At 42.5% G+C, this 24,096-nt stretch overlaps 1 protein-coding gene across 1 annotated transcript in view; it reads left to right on the forward strand.

The window, feature by feature from the left end:
• WWC1 (WW and C2 domain containing 1) overlaps positions 1–24,096 on the forward strand; it is a 288,584-nt gene that overhangs the window by 229,795 nt on the left and 34,693 nt on the right. The window contains exons 16-20 of the mRNA XM_088454941.1: positions 7,839–7,991; positions 12,816–12,916; positions 13,686–13,797; positions 18,376–18,540; positions 20,371–20,463. Of these exons, the coding sequence (XP_088311067.1) occupies positions 7,839–7,991; positions 12,816–12,916; positions 13,686–13,797; positions 18,376–18,540; positions 20,371–20,463 (624 nt within the window). The remainder of the gene's footprint in view (positions 1–7,838; positions 7,992–12,815; positions 12,917–13,685; positions 13,798–18,375; positions 18,541–20,370; positions 20,464–24,096) is intronic.

Raw genomic sequence — 24,096 nt, forward strand, 5'->3', positions numbered from 1 at the left:
TCTTTTTCCCATCTTAATTGTGCTCCGGACTTATCTGAAGGGCTTAACACAATGAGAAATTTCTACCAAAAAGAAACGCCACCTCTACACCCACCCTTTTGCAATTGAGAAAAAAGCATTTGGGTAGGAGGACAAAGCAAGCCACCCAGCCAGATACTTTCTGGAACCAATCGTGAATTCACATATAATGTAGTAGCTAGGGCGCAGGTAGAGAATAACGGGATTGTAGATGGGGGAATGAGATAAACAGACTACCTTCCAGAAGATCTCCCAATTTGTATATACCATGACCTAACCAAACTGAAACAGTAAGATTAGGAGTTAATTTATCTACAGCTGTAGTAGAAAGTTCTGGGGATGGAAGTGAGAAATCCGGTATCCGAGCTTTTATGAAGAACAAAATGGACTCCCAGATCTATGCACCCAAAGTAAATCTACTAAAGGAAATTGTGGACAGCTATGTTGTTCTAGGGACACCCAACAATTAACAGAGGGAGGACAAAACCATTCTTGAAGTTCTGCTAGTAAACAAGCTTCGTGGTACAAAACTAAATCCAGCAAACCTAATCCCCCACATTCCCTAGGTAAAATCATTCGAGAACGAGTTAATTTTGGAGGGCAATTCTTCCAAAGGTAACAAGGTAATTAAAATGATACTTATCTATATATGTATTACTAAACATAAAAGGGATCGTACAAAACAAATACATTAGTTTTGGTAATAAAGACATTTTAAAAGCAGCTAAACAGCCTAGCCAGGAAATCTCATAAGAGAACCAAGATTTAATGAATTTAGAAAGGCGATCAATTAGGGTGGGCATGTAAACATCGAAAACCGATACAGAGGAGGGTGGTATATGTATTTCAAGATAATGAATAGAGGAGGTACACCAATTATACTGAAAGGCAGAGTGGAGAGAAGAAATAGTGGAAGATGTAAGATTAATAGGTAAAGCATCAGTCTTAGATGTATTAGGTTTATAGTAAGAAGTAGCACTATATGCATCCAATACCGAATGGAGATGGGTCAACGAATGCAAGAGGTCTGTAACAAAAAGGAGAACGTCATCTGCGAAAAGACAAAGTTTATGCACCTGAGCCCCAACCTTAACTCAAGGTAACTCAGCATCTGTTCTTATTTTAGCAGCAATCGGTTCAATGGCCAAAACAAATATCAAAGGGGAAATGGGGCATCCTTGTCGCATACCATTATATATATATATAGGGAATGTGTCAGACAGAAAACCATTGCTAAAGACCCTAGCTGAAGGACAACTATAAGCTAAAGTAGACGTGAAGATACGATCCGTAAAACCAAATTTAGAAATGACAGCCCGCATATATAACCAACTAAGGAGTCAAATGCTATTTCAGCATCAAGGGAGAGTAAAAGCAATCCTGATTTGGAAGAATTAACATGTTCTATAAAATTTAATATTCTGCGGTCAAGGTGAATTAGAGAGGGAAGGTTAGGAGAAAGATGTATCAGAGGGAACATTAGACTCCACATTAAGCTTTATGCTATCTGCTATAAATTGTTTAGTGACGGGGTCTGTAAGAAGGGGGGGAAGAGAGTCTCCAAGGGCAAGGGGGCAAATGTTGACAGGATAGATTCCATTTCCACATGCGGAGCATCGTCAGACCACGTAATGGGGAAAAATAACGACTGTGAATATTGTAAAGTCCACTTGTCTGTCAATGAAAGATTAATATGGGAATAAGAATTGTGGACTTGAGAAAAATAAGTATAATCTAGAGCAGAGGGATTAGATTTTCTCCCTACATCGTATAGATCAAATTCTGCTAACAGAGGGCCTGATTCAGAGCCGAACGCTCTGACCAAAGCGCTCGCTCTGAATCAAGGCCCTCCTCCCTAAAAATGGAGCGGCCTCTTGGACGCTCGCATAGCTGTGGGTTACCACCCACAGCTATAGCGAGCGTCCATGATGATGGTCGTGATGGTCAAGACCATCGCGACCATCGGGCTTACGTCGAGACCCTGCGGTAGGGTCTCGCTGCTGCAAGCCCAGGAGTGATTTTGGCTCTATCAGAGCCAAAATCACTCCCACTGATGTCAGTGGGGCCGGACCCAGACGGTAGGCGTTCCCATGGGAACTCCTCTGTCTGGCAGCTATGCCCCTGGCACGCCCACCAAAGGGGGCGTGCTGTCAGTCACCATCGACAGCACGCCCCCTTTGGTGCGAGACCCGGAGCGACAGCTTGGCTGTCGCTCGCCGTGTCTCGCGCATGCGCACGACTGAGCTCCCTCCGTCGTGCGCATGCGCATTCGGGCACCATCGACCCGCTTGCGAGCGTCCGCTCGCGAGCGGGTCTGAATTAGGCCCAGAGTACGAAATGGAGGAAGCGTTGGGAAGCTGATGGTATTTATCTACTTTAGGATCTAAAACCAAGTTAAAATATCCCAGCATTATTAGGGAACCTTGTTTAATTTTTTGAATGGCCAAACACATGTTCCTAAGAAATGTAAACTGGTTGGAATTAGGGACATAAACCGATACAAAAGTCACCACAAGTGGCCACAGAAATACAAATAAAAACCAGCAGATATAAAAAAAAAAAAAAAAGGCAGCGCCTGAGTACTGCCCTATAGAGGTCAGGAAAAATAAAAAATTGGATTCAGTACTTGTAGCTCACTTCTAATTTAGGGATTAATTAGAACTTCACAGTAGTGTATAGAAGCTAGAGCCTGAGCCACAGTACTTGTGTAATGAAAATAAACAGGTATAATTACGTGCTTTAATGTGGCTGCTGGGTAGAATTCAAAGTTCTCCCTGTGTGAAAGTAGGAGAGCTGTGTAAAGCTGGGAAATCTGTGTCGCTGCCAGGAATCAATTGTCCTCGCACAGAACCAAGACCTGCTCCCCCGGGTATTGGAGAGGTCTGCCGCACAGGTAATGGTATCCACTGCAATCCCTTGTAGTTATATTGCAAAAGACAATATTTGCACTTCTATTTTTTACACCACATTTACACTAACAAACTGGCACCCACCGGCCGGGGGTGTCGGGGATAGCCCTGGGCTATCAGTCCAGGCCTGTGGTGCCCTGGAGAGGGGGATCCCTTTATTAGCCTGGGATGACTAGCGGTCAGGGGTAATGCTTTGGCTGGGGAACCAGGTGAAAGGGTTTCCATGGCTGTGGCATAACACCAATGCTAGAAAGAGTCCGGTACTGGTTATGGAAATTACAGGGGTCCGCCTACACGTTTTGTCCCCTGTATTTCCACAACCAGGACCGGATCAGAAAAGCCTTGTGCTGGTACTTTTAGGTGCCTGCTACGCATTTTGGCCCCTGTATTTTTAGAACCATGACAGGTTTTAAATAGCCCGGTGCTGGTTATTAAAATACAGGGCCCCCCTACACATTTTTTCCCCTGTATTTTAAAAACCAGCACAGGCTGTACAGAGCCAGTGGCTTTTGGGGAAGGGGGTGCACGTTATATATATTTTTTTAAAAACACAGACTGAATCCTTCACGGATCTCACTGATCTGTGAAGGCTTCTGTATAACTCAAACCTTTGAATGCTAGTTGCATTAAAAGGTGTGAGTTTACATTACTGATTTTTTCTTTTTCCTGACCTCTATAGGGCAGTACTCAGGCGCTGCCTTTTTTTTTTTTTTTTTTTTTTTTATATCTGCTGGTTTTTATTTGTATTTCTGTGGCCACAGCTGAATGTGTTTGAATATTCATATTATACATTGTCACCTATATATTGATGTATTTCATGTTATGCGTTTCATCATTTAGAATATATAATAAACATTTGCATTACCAGCGCTCCAAGTCCTATTTTTTTGTTTTTTAGGTTGTGTCTATGTACTAAGCTTTGGAGAGAGATAAAGTGGACAGAAATAAAGTACCAAACAATCAGCTCCTAACTAATTTTTCAAACACAGCCTGTGAAGTGACAGTTTGGACAAGGAGATACATTTCCAACCAATCAGCTCCTCTTTATCTCTCTCCAAGGCTTAGTACAGATATGCCCAGCTATATCCTTGCTGCTGGCGTGGCAACTCGTGTCACGCATAGCATGAGATGATACTCTCACTGCGTACACGCCTCCACGGAATGCATGGTGCAATCACAGTGTGCGCCGTAGCGTATGCAGGGGAATCGCATGGCGCGATGCATGCACGCGTTTGTGGCGCGATCAGCCACAATATAACTGGGAGCATCTGTACATGTGCCCCATAGTATATTACATCCAATCACATCTTGTTATGGTTAACCACAGGCTGCCTAGGGGAGATTCCATCAAACATGATGTCTCCACAATGCTCCTCCATGGAATATTACTGGTAGAAACATTGCTTATAATGAGGAATGAGCAAATATGCAAGGTTTTGTTTGCCGTAGAACTCGTAAGTGCGAACGAGCCTCCTGCAGGGGATCACGCTAACTATATAGCTGTGATGCATGCATATACAGTGCCTTGAAAAAGTATCAGCATCTAACCTTTCTATTATACTTCACAATCTTTAAGCCTAGAATTCAATTCCAGTCACACATTTCCTAAAATAAATATAATGTAAAAAATGGAAAATGTCCAATTTACATATATAAGCAATACGTATTCATCGCCATATCTCCCAACGGGATGTAATTAACTTACCGGCATCTGGAATGCCAGCCGCCACAATCCCGATGCGGAAAGCCAGACTTCTAAGTCCCAACGCCTATCTTTAGCCTCATGCCAAGATCCCGATAGCCGCCATGCCTAACGAAGGTTAATGGGGTATGTTATGTGTTAGCTGTGGGGGGGGTGAGATTTAGGGACCCACGGGGGAGATGAGGATTAGGCACTCCCCGGGAGGGTTAGGCACCACCGGGGGGAGAATAGGGTTAGGCACCTCCTGCGGGAGGGTTAGGTTTAAGGTGCGGGTAGGGGGGGTTAGGGTTAGGCACCATGGGGAGGGGTTAGGCACCACTGGGGGGGGATTAGGGTTAGGCACCACTAATGGACGGTTGGGTGGGGACAGGTTACGGTACTTACCAGCCCCATTCGGGATGTAGAGCGTTCAGGTTTCCGGCGCCATTATTTCATCTAGTGGCTAATCAGCTGTTGGCATTACATACCGATTCCCTCCCAACTGCCCCGGTTTTGGTGTGACAGTCCGGATTTGTGGAGACTGTTCTGCTGTCCTGCAATTAGCAAATTTTTCCCAATTAGTTGGATGTAGGGAGGTATTTGGCCTGACGCACACAGTGGAGGTGTCACAAGCCGCAACCGCGTCTTGTTGGACAACGGGACTCCTGGCGGTTCTCGCAGGTCGGTTGCTGGGAGACAGAGATGCCACGCTGTCAGCTCATGAAGTCCTCCCATTAGGCTGTACATCATCTCTGCTGGAACAGGATTGGTAGCTTCTACTTTTTCTGCCCTGCTGATGTGTTTCTCGGATGCCGGTGAAGGCGTTTTCACGTGTTTCTGTTAGTCTCCTGTTTTAGTCGAGTATCCAGTTCTGCCTGCCTGCTTTGTATTGCTCCTGCCATTTGTGTCATCTAGGCGGGATGGTCCACATTCCAGCTTCCTGCCTCTTGTATCATCCAGGCGGCACGATCCGCATACCATCCTCCTGCTGCGTGTGTCATCTAAGTGGCACGGACCGCACTCCAGCGTCCAGCATAAGAAATCCAGCGAACTGCCACTTGTGTCAACCTGGCGGCACTGGTCTCACACCAGCGTCCAGGTTACGCAATCAAGCCTTCTGCTGCTTGTGTCAACCCGGCGGAACAAGTCGCACCACAGTGTCTTCCTACCAAGGGTTACCAGTCCTCAAGGCTGCTGCAGGGCCCAAAGGCCGCATCTTGCTTCTCGGCCCGTAGGTCACATCTTGCCAAGGGTCACCAGCCCTCAAGGCTGCTACAATGACCCAAAGCATGCCAAGGTGATTTGATTCCAAAGGCTATTCAATAACAATTTGAGGGTCTCCTAAAACTCTCCTCTGCTCATACCACGTAGTGTTTTTCAGAGAGTCTTAAATTCTAGATTCCCATGATTCAAAAAATCTTGACCTTAAGCGTTCTTTATCTAGAGAGGTTTTCTATCCAATCCATGATGCACATGGATTCATTTATTTTGGAACATTTGCAAAGAGGGTGGAGAAGCTGAAATCCAAGTCTGCAGAATTACTTTTCTTGCAGCTACACTGATTGCTAAAAGCAACTTTCTGCATCCTCTAGAAGTTCTTTGTGTAGTCGATACCATCCCAAACATAGCCCATTCTGCTGAGAATGGGTTACAATTTACCAGATAATCTAAAGAGAATTTTCTAACTATGAGTCAAAATTTACGCAATAATGGGCAAGATCAAAAGCAATGGAGGAAATCCGCATTTGGGTTCTGGCAATGTATATAATTATGAGATGATGTTATTCCCGCCAAATATTGTCCTGAGACGTAAAGTAGGACCTATTTAGAAACATTTTTGGTATTGGGCTGCAAGCAATAATCTACTTGAGCTGCTGAGATTTGTAAGCAAAATATCACACGTCAGGGAGGGAAAAAAGGACAACCATTGACCAACCCCTGTTGCAACCTGTGTATGGTCTATATGTCTACACAATGTAATGTATTGATCTAGCTTTTCTAGCAGGGGGAATGAGACCTGAACATAACATCAACCTGATTCCACCAATCCTGGTCAGATAGACCCCTGATGACTGAACTTGCATAATGTTGCGCCTGGAAAAACGCCAATGGAAATCGGAGTACCGGATAGTTTTTGCTCGCGTGTTCAAATGTCAAAGGACGTTTAGTAGCTGTGTCTACTATATTACCTACATCCCATATTATATATACAATAATGTAAAAGGAAAGGATGAAAGTTAGTTTTGAAAATCGGGGTTATTCATAATTGGCAGAAACAGTGATCGATGTTCCTTCAAATTAGAATTGTGGCATAATATATGCCACAACTTCATCGTGGACCACAAAAGAGGATTCTCCCTTACTCCCTGATCAATCTCCACGTCATGCTGATGTGTGATCATTTTCTGATATCTAATGTTGAGATATTTTGTCTCTTGGCCACGCAGGGGCATTTCAAAAGAGGAGGGGACCCGTGTGCAGTCTTTGTCTGGGGCCCCCTCCTCTCTCTCTGGAGGCTGGCAGCTCACTGAGCAGGTCACTGGGAAAATGGCACAGCAGCCATTTTTCCGGTGTTTTCCATACTTTGCATGTGCAAAACGCTGGGTAAATGGCCGCAGCGGCCATTTTCTCGGTGATTTTTACTGCGCTGATACCGGCACCAACGTGGGAATCCAGAGGCGAAGTGGTAAGTATTAATAATATGGGTGTGAAAGCGGTCTGGGCCCCCTTGGACCCGTGTGCCCCGCACACCCTGTGCCCATTGTAGATACGCCCCTGTGACCACTATTTGGTATGTGTTATCTATAACCTACTTTCAATTAGCTCTAGGCTGCATGGACCCAAATGGCGCTTTTGGGTACGTGTTAGAATATTCATATTGGTCTTGAGCTGGTTGTATTTGTTTGTTACATATGTATAGGTTTTATTTTCTCATACCCATTGTTTTTCACTGTCAATGTGGTCTTTATATTGTCTTCAGTCATACTTTCTATCTGCTGACACTTCTGTGTTGTACTTTTTTATCTTGTCTCAGTGTATTTCAAAGAACATTTTTTTTTAAAAATACTCTTAACACTTTGGATCAGTGCAAAAAACTTAAATCAATATAAAATTTAGAATCTGTGGCCGTGATAGTTTTTCTAGGCTCTGTATTTATTTCTGGGATACACTATATTGTAATTTTGGCCTAAATACAATTATCCAGTAATCAAGACCTTATTTGTTTACAGGGAGGTGCCCAAATCAGTCTGGCTGATGTCTGTAGGTCCGGAGAGAAAGAAGTACGGTGGTACAACCTCCTGAGCTACCGATGTCTAAAGAAGCAAAAGCAAAATAATAAGCAAAGCATCGGTTCTCTGGAAGAACACACTGCAGGAGATTCAGTAAGAATTATTATTGCGTGTTGGATTATACACTTGTTCATAGGATTTCTACCTACGGCCTTGCTTCATTGCAGTTAGTGCATGCGATTTTTTTGCAATGTGGCATTAAGTATATTTGTTTTTCAAATCCGTTAACCCCAAAATGACTTTTCAGACTAACTGGTTACAAGATGCACTGATCTCCAATCAGTATGTGCCACTAAAACATAACTTTTATTAAACACTAAAATATCAGCACCACTACAACTCTAGGCATGCGTGAGATGCTATGCAGGCCAAATTATTTTTACTTATTGAAGAATTTAACTTTTCCTATAAATGTTCAATTTGTCTTCGGTCATAAAAGACAAATGTTGGTATTTATATGCTGGCTAAAGTCTTCCTTGCTTCAGCCTCAAGGCTCTGTGAAGCTGGGTACACACCTGAACGACAGTGCTATGCAATGTAACGTTATACGTAGTTACCTTCTTGATAGGTTGCTATTCTTACCTTGACTTGTCGGACTAGAAGCACCTCCCACTTGTATTTCTCTACTTTCATATAAAAGTTTCAACTAACAGCTATTATGGGTCATTGCTAATCTTTCAGCACTGATATCTAGAAAGTTCAGTGAATTTCATAATACAACATCCGTGTCCTTCTAACTACAGTGTGTGTGCTATGTAACAACCATGCTCAGCCCTGATGGTTTATATTCTCTATATATGTAGATGCCCTCATACCTCTAGCCTCAATATGACACGCAGCGCCACTTGCCTGGTGATTGAGCCGCCAGGTCCCATGCTTCTCTACTGGCGTCACAATGTGATGCAACTAGGACACAGCAGCAGACACTGCTGATTCATTTCATATTCAACACTTGTATATCTGTGTGCACCTGAGTCTGTATATGAACTATAACCGAGATTGGAATGAAAACCGCTGTGACTGCTGCATTCTAGCACATCGTATACAATTTCACAGACTCAGTCGCACAGAGATATAGAGGGACTTTTTAAAATACATACACATACAGATCTGTCCAAACTGAAATCTAAATTGCAGCGTTAAAATAAAGCTGTCCATCATTTGTGGGCTACATGCAAAAGCAGCCACTATTTACCCTGCATGCAAAACATGTATGTATTTGCACCCCTTGCATTGCAACATAGTTACTTGCTATTTCTTACGCTATTCCCATCTCTGAATTGTGGTCCAATAACAGTGACTATTGCTATGCTTTATTTGCAACTTTATCTCTATTCTTTAAGTGACAAAAATACCAATCCTAAGTACCAAATACACTATTTGCGTACTAAATGGGCATACACACTAGACAATGTGCTGTATGAACGATATTGGTGAAAGATTTCCCTTTAACTTTCTGCAGTGCAGGGCAAATGATATTGGGTGCACACACTGAAAGATATCTTTAACCACGTAACTGACAAAAATTTTTTTACAAAAACCGCTCTGAAGTTGTCGTTTTTTTTTATGATTGATTTAGGTCAAGAACATCTTTTTAAAACGATTCCAATGCAATTTATTTATTTTTTTAGACACCATATACCATAAAAACAAACATTTTTATGGTATACTGTAGTTCTGGTCATTGACAGCTGTACCATCGATGGCCAATCCATTCAACCATCGATAGAAACAATTGATTGTTTGACACCGTTTGGGGGGCTCCACACATTATATATATATATATATATATATATATATATATTTATATATAGTGCCAGGGCTTTGCTGTTATTCATGGGGGGTGGGGCTTTCAAAAATGGGGGAGGGAGAGGAGGGGTTGGCTCTTTGGTCAGCGGCTGCTCCCTCTACTATTTGGAGCCGCTGTGGAGCTTTACTGAGTGGGACCACTGATGAGTCCCCCTTTTCAGGCCTGGACAATGGGCCTGGGGCGGCAGAGAAAAGGTCAGTGATAGCGCTACCTTCTATTGACCGGCGGCTGCTCTGTCTAGTTTGCAGCCCGGCTGCTAGCGGGGGTGGAGAGAGAAGGGCTGCTGCTGGCGCCATCATCGCTGCTGTTTTATTTACCCGGCGTCTGCTCTGTCCCCTCGGCAGCCGTTGGGGGAGGGTGTGCCGGCGCTGGGCTGTCCGATCATTGCTACCAGTGATTGGCCGGCCCACGTGGAGGGACAGTGTGCACAGGGACCAGGAGATCCATCTGTGATTGGCGGCTGCTACAATATGACTTTCTAGCAGCCGCCCACAGAGCTTTTCTGACTGGTTGTATCTGATACGATCATGCCAGGCAAGTGGTTAAAGATATCTTTCAGTGAAGTCATCCTGCCACATATCTGAAGAGGCAATTCTTAATGACATCGTCAGATTGACCTGCATGTATGGACGACAAACGACATCGTCAACAACCTGCGGGAGTGCGCATCGTTGGTCGTTCACTGCATACACACTGAACGATATCGTTATCGTCCATATCGTTCTTAAAAATCGTCTAGTGTGTATGCGTCTTGAAGCAAAATTGGGGAAGAGTAGCAAAGTTGCGGGAAAAGTAACAAAACGTAGGATAACGTCTGCAGCAAGGGAATTGCAACAGGCGTCAAAGTGATATATTGTGTTTATATACATATATACCCACAAACCCAACATGGATTACTAGGCGTATTGTTTGCATTCATGCAGCTGTCAATGAATGGCTTTTCTTAGAAATATGGCAGTATTGAGTAAGTAATTTGTGGATACATTAATCAGAACTGTTGAAGAAAAAGCAGCTCTTCCTTATTTACAACATGTCACAATATGACTGTAAATGTATGATCTTTTTTATGTATATATTTGTTGTTTTAATATTTGCTTTAAATTAATGTAAAGGGCCACGCCGGTACAGTAGCTTTACCTTTCCCATCACCCTGCCTTATACAGGAGACACATATACACGTTCATATCATTTACATTTCCCATCACCCTGCCTTATACAGGAGACACATATACACGTTCATATTATTTACCTTTCCCATCACCCTGCCTTATACAGGAGACACATATACACGTTCATATCATTTACCTTTCCCATCACCCTGCCTTATACAGGAGACACATATACACGTTCATATCATTTACCTTTTCCATCACCCTGCCTTATACAGGAGACACATATACACGTTCATATCATTTACCTTTCCCATCACCCTGCCTTATACAGGAGACACATATACACGTTCATATCATTTACCTTTCCCATCACCCTGCCTTATACAGGAGACACATATACACGTTCATATCATTTACCTTTCCCATCACCCTGCCTTATACAGGAGACACATATACACGTTCATATCATTTACCTTTCCCAACACCCTGCCTTATACAGGAGACACATATACACGTTCATATCATTTACCTTTTCCATCACCCTGCCTTATACAGGAGACACATATACACGTTCATATCATTTACCTTTCCCATCACCCTGCCTTATACAGGAGACACATATACACGTTCATATCATTTACCTTTCCCATCACCCTGCCTTATACAGGAGACACATATAAACGTTCATATCATTTACCTTTCCCATCACCCTGCCTTATACAGGAGACTCATATACACGTTCATATCATTTACCTTTCCCAACACCCTGCCTTATACAGGAGACACATATACACGTTCATATCATTTACCTTTCCCATCACCCTGCCTTATACAGGAGACACATATACACGTTCATATCATTTACCTTTTCCATCACCCTGCCTTATACAGGAGACACATATACACGTTCATATCATTTACCTTTCCCATCACCCTGCCTTATACAGGAGACGCATATACACGTTCATATCATTTACCTTTCCCATCACCCTGCCTTATACAGGAGACACATATACACGTTCATATCATTTACCTTTCCCATCACCCTGCCTTATACAGGAGACACATATACACGTTCATATCATTTACCTTTTCCATCACCCTGCCTTATACAGGAGACACATATACACGTTCATATCATTTACCTTTCCCATCACCCTGCCTTATACAGGAGACACATATACACATTCATATCATTTACCTTTCCCATCACCCTGCCTTATACAGGAGACACATATACACGTTCATATCATTTACCTTTCCCATCACCCTGCCTTATACAGGAGACACATATACACGTTCATATCATTTACCTTTCCCATCACCCTGCCTTATGCAGGAGACACATATACACGTTCATATCATTTACCTTTCCCATCACCCTGCCTTATACAGGAGACACATATACACGTTCATATCATTTACCTTTCCCATCACCCTGCCTTATACAGGAGACACATATACACGTTCATATCATTTACCTTTCCCATCACCCTGCCTTATACAGGAGACACATATACACGTTCATATCATTTACCTTTCCCAACACCCTGCCTTATACAGGAGACACATATACACGTTCATATCATTTACCTTTCCCATCACCCTGCCTTATACAGGAGACACATATACACGTTCATATCATTTACCTTTCCCATCACCCTGCCTTATACAGGAGACACATATACACGTTCATATCATTTACCTTTCCCATCACCCTGCCTTATACAGGAGACACATATACACGTTCATATCATTTACCTTTCCCAACACCCTGCCTTATACAGGAGACACATATACACGTTCATATCATTTACCTTTCCCATCACCCTGCCTTATACAGGAGACACATATACACGTTCATATCATTTACCTTTCCCATCACCCTGCCTTATACAGGAGACACATATACACGTTCATATCATTTACCTTTCCCATCACCCTGCCTTATACAGGAGACACATATACACGTTCATATCATTTACCTTTCTCCAGAACTCCGTGTCTGCACTGTTAGTACAAACTGCTGCTGAGCTTGAGGCTGTGGAAAAAGAACTTGAAGACACTGGACAGGAAGGGGATAAGGATGTCATATGGTAAGTGACAATATTGTGAATGCTGCTTATTTTTATTTTACAGGACATCATTTAAGTTGATTGATCTGAAAACATTCACACTTGAAATATATTATTGTTTTGATAGTGGTGTAAAGTTTGACATTTCACCTTTTGTTTGTACATTTTATTTGTGCTACAACTCATTTTGAATATGTTCTATAATGAAATGTGATTCAAGGTAAAAGACACTGTAATACTAACACTATAAGGAATTGTACAACAATGAGCTCATAGCACTTATCCTTAAGTACCTCTGAAGTTTACAGTATCTGTGTGTGAGAAATAGCACCATCTGTTGGTCAACTTACAAAATACTGTACCAGATCAGAATTTCCAATTTTCCAGTATTACAAATATAATGATTTATACCTATAAAGATGGATATGCTGGTTGCAATTTTCTATGGGCAGATACCAAAGTCTTAGGATTTGAAGAAAGAGGAGACAGTAATTAGAATTTCTAGTCTGCTTATTAGCTAGTTTTATCCTATTCTCTTTATTAGGTTAGTAAAAGTGTAAATGCAAAGGTTAATTCTTTTATCCTCTAAAGTAAACAATCCCTAAATGTTACTGTTTGCTAGTATAAGCATTTAGGGTTATTTTGTTTCTTTGACATAAACTGTGCTTCGGTATTATTTATGAGCCCAGTACAGTTTTTTTAAATATGTACTTAAAAGCTTTGATAAATAAAAGATGTCTGCTGGTTATAAAAGGACACACAATACCATTAATGTTGTCACATATTATAGGCATGAAGAGCAGGATGAAGACGCCGGTACTGAAAATGAAGAAGTGAATGAATGTGATGAAAATGTGCAGAGTGAAACCGAAGAACAAGACTTGCTGTCATCCCCCATTAAGGTGAACAAATGAAGAATCACATGACACATACAGATGTGTCCTCATACATCTAGCCTCCTTGCGCGTCAAACAGCCCTTCTAGTCGCGCCGTGGCATAACTCGGTAGCGGTGAGCATTTTTTTGGGCAACTTTTTACCTTTCGATGCATCTTATTCGCACAGATGTGCTTCTGCTGATTAAAATGATATGCGTACTTGGAACCAGAGAGAAGGGTACCGCACTGAACAAAAACAAATACTCATAGACTAGATACCAACAATCTTATGTCCATTTATAATAGCTCATCAGTCATCGTTGGTGGTGCTCCCAAAGCCAAAACATGCCATGAAACACAAAACAAGAAAAAAGAAGGGCTCGTTGCTGGGGCACTCTTGAGGTGGATATCCACATTAAATTATCAATTGTAAAATATAACTTTTAATATATGCAATTAAAATTTAAAAATGCCCCTTATAGTCAGGTGCATAAATATTGGGACATTGACAGAATTTTCATATTTTGGCCTCTATTCACCACCACAGTGGCTTTGAAATGAAACAAACAAGATGTGCTTTAACTGCAGACTTTCAGATTTAATTTGAGGGTAATTACATTCAAATCAGGTGAACGGTGTAGGAATTACAACGGTTTCTATATGTGCCTCCCACTTTTTAAGGGGCCAAACTATCAACTCAAAAGCTATTTCATGGACAGGTGTGGGCTATTCCCTCTTTATTTCATTATCAATTAAGCAGGTAAAAGGTCTGGAGTTGATTCAAAGTGTGACATTTGCATTTTCAATCAGTTGGTGTCGACTCTCAATATGAGATCCAAAGAGCTGTCACTATCAGTGAAGCAAGCCACCAGTAGGCTGAAAAATCAAAACAAATCCATCAGAGAGATATAGGTGTGGCCAAATCAACTGTTTGGAACATTCTTAAAAAGAAAGAACGCATCGGAGAGCTCAGCAACACCAAAAGACCCGGAAGACCACCGAAAACAACTGTGGTGGATGACAGAATAATTATTTCCCTGGTGAAGAAAAACCTCTTCAAAACAGTTGGCCAAATCAAGAACACTCTCCAGGAGGTAGGTGTATATGTGTCAAAGTCAACAATCAAGAGAAGACTTCACAAGAGTGAATATAGAGGGTTCACCACAAGATGTAAACCATTGGTGAGCCACAAAAACAGGAAGACCAGATTAGAGTTTGCCAAACAACATCTACAAAAGCCATTACAGTTCTGGAACAACATCCTATGGACAGATGAGACAAAGATCAACTTGTACCAGAGTGATGGGAAGAGAAGAGTATGGAGAAGGAAAGGAACTGCTCATGATCCAAAACATACCACCTCATCAGTGAAGCATGGTGGTGGTAGTGTCATGGCGTGTGCATGTATGGCTGACAATGGAACTGGTTCCCTTGAATTTATTGATGATGTGACTGCTGACAAAAGCAGCAGAATGAATTCTGAACTGTTTCGGGCAATATTATATGCTCATATTCAGTCAAATGCTTCAGAACTCATTGGACGACGCTTCACAGTGCAGATAGACAATGACCCGAAGCATACTGCAAAAGCAACCAAAGAGTTTTTTAAGGCTAAAAAGTGGAATGTTATGCAATGGCCAAGTCAATCCCCTGACTTGAATCCGATTGAGCATGTATTTCACTTGATGAAGACAAAACTGAAGGGAAAATGCCCCAAGAACAAGCAGGAACTGAAGACATTTGCAGTAGAGGCCTGGCAGAGCATCACCAGGGATGAAACCCAGCGTCTGGTGATGTCTATGCGTTCCAGACTTCAGGCTGTAATTGCCTGCAAAGGATTTGCAACAAAGTATTAAAAAGTGAAAGTTAGATTTAGGATTGTTTAGTTTGTCCCATTACTTTTGGCCCCTTAAAAAGTGGGAGGCCCATATAGAAACCGTTGTAATTCCTAGACCGCTCACCTGATTTGGATGTAATTACCCTCAAATTAAATCAGAAAGTCTGCAGTTAAAGCACATCTTGTTTGTTTCATCTCAAAGCCATTGTGGTGGGGAATAGAGGCCAAAATATGAAAATTCTGTCAATGTCCCAATATTTATGCACCTGGCTGTATGTCACTCACATAACTGGGGTGTTTGGCGCCCTGGGCAAAGGAATAAATGGCGCGCCCCCCCCCATCAATGACACAATTAGAATTACTACACGGGCCTAGTGCTGGTCAACCTGATGGTCTAGGTAGTAATCAATTGTAGTCTACCTGTCCTCAGCCGCATTTTTCTGCTGCTGGCCCATCCTGGAGCTCTTCTGTCTTGAGCCCGGCATCTTCTGGCCTCTTCCAGGGCCGCCAGAGCTCTTCCCGCGACATCTGCATCCTCCGCCTGCTGCTGCCGAACTGACTTTCCTGCCCAGTGGCTTCTTTGAGTCAGCCATGACGCGGTGATTGGCTTTCCGTGGCCTCTTTCTATTGGCTGCTGGTACACACGCTGTAATTGGCTTGCAACCGGCGCAAAGTTCAAATGGCCACCAGTCCGTGAGCTGCTCACAGCTGGTGCTAAATGTCACCCGCCACTATGAAGATGCCGGTGAGACTGCAGGACTTCTGGCACTGGGATCAAGTATTGCTGGACATTGCCCAGGCCAGCAGCTCCCCCCTCTGCCAGTACTGGTTACACCACTGGTATGGTATAAAATGTCTTCATTCACAATGTTGACATTCATTAGGTCTACATCAGAAAGTGAATATGGTCATTATGTCGACATTTACCATGTTGACATTCGGCATGTGAACACTGATGTCATGTTGGCATTGTTGCAATGTTGACCATGTCTTTTTATTGTGAGTTTATCTATGGGCGGTAGTTCATACCAGGCACTCGGAGGCGAAATAAATGCTAGTATCCTCCCACCCCTGTGGCATATGCTTGTGCCGACACATGCACAGTAGCACAGCTGAGGGGGCAAAAGACAAAGTAATGTGCCAGTAATCCTTCCAGTTGTGGATAATCTCCATCCACTTATCCACAGTTCTCTTCAGCCTCACCGCCCCATGTTTCTATCCATCCTCATTCTCCCCCCGTATTCGTGTTTCTGCAGCTCCAACTCCCCATTGTCTCTTCAATTGCACCAATCCCCCTTTTGTCTCTCCAGTCCCACAGTGTCTCTCCAGTTTCAGCCAGCCTTCTTCTGACTCTTTAGCCCCCTGGTTTATCTCCAGCCCCCGCATCCTACCAGCTACAGCCCACAGACATTTACCTTCTTCTGGGTCTTATGGCTGCTACTCTTCGTGCCGCGGCGCCTCGAAATAAACCAAACATGTTTGCACTTGTTGCTGATGGCACCAGAACATCAAGAGACAGCGGCTCCCAGACCCCACAGATAAATCCGTCTTTAACCACTGCCTGCGCCGCTGCAATGATCAACAGGGTGCAGGCAGCGGTTATAGAATGGATTTATCTGTATGCTCCGGTACAACTGTTCCCCTTGTATTCCCTTGCTACATGGTGCCCCCTGACAACTGGCACCCAGTGCCTCCATTGCCACGGGGAGTTCCGCCACCTAGTTCCATACCCTAACGGTAACACTAACCCTAGCACAAATATCAAACATTTTAGGTGTCGACATCTATTATGTCAATATTTTAACCATGTCGACTGCATCCCGTATATGGACATGTTTGCACTTGCAGTATGGTTATATTTCCCCACGAACAGTAAGCAATACAGATTTTTCTTTGCAGATAAAGCTAATTAAAAATATGGCCAATAATGTAACTTGAAAGGAAATTTCATTAACCTACTGCAATAACAAGTTTGTTATTATTACAGTTGTATGAGAGAAAGACACTTACGTTATGTCAAATACAGGTTATAGAACATATGCAGTGCGCAATAATTTACTTAATCCCTCTTACATGTTACTTTGTGTTACAGTAAATGTGCATCACATTGTAAATAACAGTGCTGGCTTGTTACTAACCAGTTATCTTTATCATCCTCCTACATCCCTGTTGTAACTATGGTCCTGATTCAGAGGTGTACGATATGCCGATGTGCGCACAGTTGAATGATTATCGGCTGTCTGCGCATCCGGCTGAGTCGTACTGCACATGCATCCAGGTACAGTACATTACCGTAGTTGCTTGCAGTGGGTATTTATTCGCCGTGTCATGGAACATTTGGGGGAGGTAATGGGGAGAGGTGGCAAGGAACGCAGGCATGTTTCAGGGGGGTGTCACACCCTGTGACTGCGAGTCTGCTGCAAGGAATATGGCTCATGCACCTCAATTCCCACAGCCACTATGTGGGACCGTAGACTCTCTCAGGAGGCAACTGATGCTGTGTCTTTGTACGCAGATACAGCAACACTTTACACAGATGCTTGGATTAGCAAAGCCGCAGGTGAGCGTCTCAATAAATCTGGCGGCTGCAGCATTTGCATATTTTTGTGTTACAGCTGCAGATACATAAGCAGCGGCAGCAGCATTAGTGTACTACTCTGAATCAGGCCCTATTATCAGTATTGACACTCACATTGGGCATTGTAGAAGTGTTACATAGAAGCCATTGTGTACTGTACTATATACTAACAGTTTCTTTGTACTGTAGATTGATAAGGAAACCAATACAGAAGGCATTCCTCAGACCTCCACTGTTGTTCGTCCAAAAGATAAGAGAGCAGCTAATCAAATGCAATCACAGTTCATGAGAGGCAGCACCATAATCCGTTCAAAGACCTTCTCTCCTGGGCCACAGAGTCAATACATTTGCCATGTAAGTAAACCAGATTACATTTTAAGAAATAATGCGAGGTGTACTCATTCATCAGCTGCTGGTGAGTGAACTAGAAATATTGCTTGTTCTGTCCCTGTATAAGAGAGCTTTAGTAGTAAAACAGAAATATTTAAAGTTTTAAACCCTATTACATAATACCTAATCCCCTGAAACCTCTAGGAGGCTAACGAAAAAAGTTGGTGGTCCTCTCTCCTCCCACCCACTTCTTAGTGAAGTGGACAGGATGGGGAGCAAAATGGTGGCAATTACTGGCCAATATGAAGTGATTCTATGGTAATTACATCATTTGGCCCTGCTCCCTCTACTTAGACACACAGGGCCTGATTCGGAGACGGACGCTCTGAAAGAACGCGCACTCTGAATCAGGGCTTTTTTTTTTTTTTGGAGCCCCCCCCCCCCCCCAGCCCACCCACCAAACGGGGCGAGCTGTCACTCACCATCAACAGCTCGCCCCCTTTGGTGCGAGACCCAGAGCGACGGAGCACCCAGTGGGCAAACATCGACCCGGTTGCGAGCGCTCAGCGCTTGCGACCGGGTCTGAATCAGGCCCACAGTGCACAGCATTTTGCCATGAAAAGACGGTGCCTAATGACGCAAATAGTCCAGGCTGGCCTGGCCCCCATCAGCTGCAACCTGCATCTCCTCTCATGACATTTCCCGTATGCCCTATTATATGATGAATTAAAGCCCAAATACCAAGGAGAGAGATACATGTTTACACTACAGCTGTTAGGATATATTGTATACTCTGTTACATAGCCGGTAAGAATCCCACCTGCACTATACTTTAACCATATTAAGATCTGGATAGTAGAGGTATGTTTAGTTTCACATTAAACAGGGACGAGGTCAAAAGTAGCATTTTATACACAGTAAATAATAGGATAAGTGATCCATAAACATTATTTAGAAATCCAGTCTTACAAAACACGTTGGGTTCTGATTATGGCTTACAAATGATTTTATTTGTCTTTATATGCATTACCTTTAGTAATATGACTGACAGCCTACTAATCTTTATTGAGATGTTATTAAAATGAGAATTCCAGTGAGATGAGGGATCTTATGAACCTACTTCCCCCAGGACTGCAAAGGGTTTGGCTGTCTGTGCCCAGTGTTTCACCAGGAAAAAGTGTCTGGAGAAAAAAGCAGACGGTTGCAGATGATTGGTTGTGTGTGACTAGTCATCTGCATAAACAAGCTGGCACTGCTAACCATTTATATTTAGGACTTGTAGCTTCAGAATTGATCCATAGGGAGACTAATATTTGGTGTCTTAAATACTCTAATGTTTAAAGAAAAACTACATTGGTGCAGTAGAAACCGTTGCTATAAAACTGAATGCTGACTTACCTGCTATGCGCCTGGGGCCCCATTGGGTGTAAGAGGTCTCCAGTATTCTGCTTCTCTACTCGCATCTTCCTGCCAAGCCGTTGTCCGTGCCACTCCTCTATCAACTTCCCATTTATTGTTCGCCTCCTCAGGGACCCAAGCCAAACCAGTGAATGGAACATGGCAGTAAGCAAGTTTTACTCTGCCAATTTATTGTACATATGTGTTTCCACATGGTTTTGCGGATTTGTAAACGCATATAAATCATAGTAAATACATGCATAAACACAATGCAGGTTACATGCTATTTTACTTGCTTACAAAAATAAAACACCTGTGTAAATAGGCTATTTTGTGCATTTAATTTGCCGGCTATAATGTATTTTTATTGAGTTTGTAGCGGCCTTGCACTACCCTAACAAATGTGTTCTCTTTATTAATCATGGTATTATTTTTTCATTGATGTGTCTTCTGCAGCTGAACCGCAGCGACAGTGACAGCTCAACGCTCTCTAAAAAGCCACCATTTATAAGAAACGCCATGGAGCGGCGCAGCATGCGTGTGAAACGGGTACATTCATTTATCATTATTTTCCATTTTTCTTTCTTTTCTACTCAGAAGCTTAAATATACAGGTCTTTTTGAGATATGTTTCTTGTAATTTGTATCAATAATGAAGTATCTGCCCAAAATGGCGAAGTAAAGACCTGCACCATGTTTACAACTTTGTCTAGGTGTTTCCCTAGAGCAGAGCCCTACTGGCAGGTGGACGGTCTCTTCAGACCTCGAGGAACTATTTATTAAGTCCAACTTAGTGGATCCCTTCTAAACTACAGTATATAGACATACTTTTTCCAGATCAACTTGAAGATCAAAAGAGACTGTATGTTTATTCATTTATATATATAATAACCTGGAGGAAACTGTAGCTATCAATATTTGTTTTGGATTATTTTGTTCTCTACATAAGTAATAAGGATTTTATATAAATGTTTATTTGGTTCAGGTTGATTAGAGATGAGCAAAGTTCTTGTGTTACCTCTGCATACAAGCTGGAATCACTGGCTGAGTATATAGACTGTACATTATACATTCAACTTTATCTAGCTATCAAAACAATAAAGTTGATGTAGATCTTTAAACTTTTTACATGATCTCCTAAGCACAGACACACACAAGTAAAATACCCACAGTGTGTATTTTATTTGTCTGACACAGTAGCAGCTGCGAGAGCAATACTGGCTACTATATAGGAGGAATGCACAGACCATATCAGTGGTGGGACCAGGTGCAAGAATAGGTTTGCCCCCCCCCCCCCCCACCCTTCCCCATGTGTGTATCCTGATGAAGGGAATGCATCCCCGAAACGTTGAAGATTAAATGTTTGTTCACGGAGGTAGAAGTCTCCAGAGTGCAGCCTATTTGACAAACACATATAACTGAAACATATGCCGGCCTTTAAATTTGAAATAAAGTAAAGATACACTATGACTTACCACACTGTCTCTCTGTCACTGATGATGCAAGCTGTAGTTCTTACCGTTCATCTCTTGCAAGGTTCGTCTCTTGAGAGGGCACATCTGGCACCCCCAGATACAGAAAATATTTCTTTATCACAGAGTAACATTGTCCGGTGATCATCAGACAATAAGTATAAAGGTGATCCCCCTCTTTCTAAAATGGGTGCCCCTGATTTTATGGATGCCAGTTTTGTGGGGGGGGGGACCTGCTCCCATCCCTGGACTCCTTGATTGTTCTGTAGTGCAGAGGGTTTTGTCCAGTGATCAAACAAGGGTGCCCCTAACTTTCCAGATGGTGAGGTTGGGGAGATAGAGGAACTTAGTCCCTTTCTTTGATGGCACTGAGCTGGTGGCTGCCAGGTGTTGGCACTGCTTGTTAGGACTGGTGGGGGAAAGGTAAAACCTTTTTTTTTTTTTTTTCAAATTCAGCCCCTTGCTGCAGAGGGATGTGGTCAGAATGCTGACGACTGGGATTCCGGTGGTCAGAATGCTGACGCTGGAATCCCAACACTTATCAGAATAGCAGCACCGGCATCCCAACCATCGGAATACTGAAGGTAAGTACTGGGGTTAGGGAGAGGGTTAGTTGTTAGGGTTAGGCACCGGGGGGAGGAGGTTACGTTTAGGGTGCAGATAGGGAGGGTTGGGTTAGCAGTACTTACCTTTAGGCCTTGGCATTGTAACCTGGTCGGGATGCCAGTGTCGGGATTCTGACCACTGGGATCCCAAGCGCCGGCATCCCGTACCCATCCCGCTGCGAGGAAGAGTGTGACTCATTCTCCGTAATCTAGTTGTATATCTGGAGTACGTGCCCCACTTGTCCCCCATGGTGAAGAGGTTAAAGAATATGCATTCCCAGCTGTCCCACAACTCATTTTCTCTTGCTGCGTGCACTTACACATGTAATAGTAGTGATATATTATAGTGCAAGATGTGCACAAAAGCTGCTAATGGACACAGAATATAAGCATGCCGCATATCATTTTAGTCAGCATAAGCTGTGTGTGTGTCGTAATTGCACCACTTTGTGAATAAGACACATTTTAAGGGGAAAACTGCACAAAAAGACTCTCGGTGCTACCAAGTCGCTAGGCATTCACACATTATGTGTAATGCAACTTGTAGCGCACAGAGGATAGATGTACGTGGACACATCTGTATGTACTTACATTAGATGGTGTTCAAATTATGATGATTATTAACATAATGCATATAGATCTATCATATTCCCTTTACAATTGTGAACAAAACAGTAATAAAACTAGACTAGGTAATAACAGGCAGACAGAGGTAAAAGGGCCCTGCTCGCAAGCTTACAATTTATCAGATAACAGAACTTTAATACATACAAAATGACACATATTTTATATTGGTCCAGCCAGATTGCAGGGGGAAAACGTGCCATGTGAGTTATATGATTCAGTCACACAGCAATGTGGGTCAGAAGGTTGTTTGAGTGTAGAAAGACAACATATGTAAGTTTTGTGTGAACTGTGTAGGGTGTTGGTAATTAGACAGAATAACTTATGTAGGTTACATGGTTGGTTCAATAATTTGTTACACGTGCCTGAAGAGGTAAGTATCTTGGGAACGCTTGGAAAACAGAAAGAAAGCAAGCTATGAAAAATTTGCTCTAGTCAATGCAGACACTATGAAATCAGCTGGACAGTATTGACAATATCATGTAAGCACAGCTCTACGCATGGCAACAGTTCTGACAGCAGCATAATGACCTATAAGGGATTAGGTAATAGTATACTCTGAATTCTACTGTACCTGCAATTATATCGAACCTTGAATAACTGTATATCATATGCTGCTTTCTATGGCAACATATATAAATGTGATTTGTATTTACCCATGAAAATCTCCAATACAAATACATTCTTCTGCAAGTTTCTCATATAAATTTAATTAGGCTAGTTCTGTTACTTACTAAATACTTGCACCCATCTGCCTGCTAGAGATGCCCTTAAAAGAGAGTTACAGTGACAAGCAGTTAATGAGCTAATATCAGATGTGTTCTACAGCTTTACAGTGTGGGAGGAAATAGTTCTACACAGACGAGCATGGAAACTGTATTAACATTATTATTATTAAACATAATGTGACAGACATGTCCCCCTAGAGAACAGGAGAAGTCACAGGTTATATTTCAAAGATGAAGTTGCTGCTAGATATTTTTCTTCTCTGTTGGCATCGGATCTTTTATCCAGAGACCTGTTATAAAGAGTTCTAAAACCCAGTAAGAGGACCGCGATTGTCGCTGCTTTCAAACATGATCTCACATCCACTGAGGAGCACTCATAAACCGTTTTGGGAAGGGGCATTGGGGGGAAACACAGCAGTATTTTTAAAGAAATGTAATATAGTATGTGTTAGGCATTGTGCCCCAAATTACAGAAAAGCACATTGTATGAAAAACTGAGGTCCCGAATCATAGGTCACACCCCTGTATCAAAGCAGCCGCAGCTAATATCTGACATTAAAGTATGTCTTGTGCAATTGCTACAGGAGAAGCCGAGCTCAGAGCATACAGCATCATTAATGGCACCTGCACAATTTGTCTTTTATTCTATACATAAAATACATTAATATCTAGTTATAGTGGAAAGAGACAAATTAATCAACTTGATTTTATTACCATGATCTACTATGAATAAATGAAAATAGAATGTTGTTAT

This window comes from Taudactylus pleione, unplaced genomic scaffold (genome assembly GCF_031769625.1).
Source record: "Taudactylus pleione unplaced genomic scaffold, aTauple2 ptg000637l, whole genome shotgun sequence".
In the NCBI taxonomy this organism is placed as follows: Eukaryota; Metazoa; Chordata; class Amphibia; order Anura; family Myobatrachidae; genus Taudactylus; species Taudactylus pleione.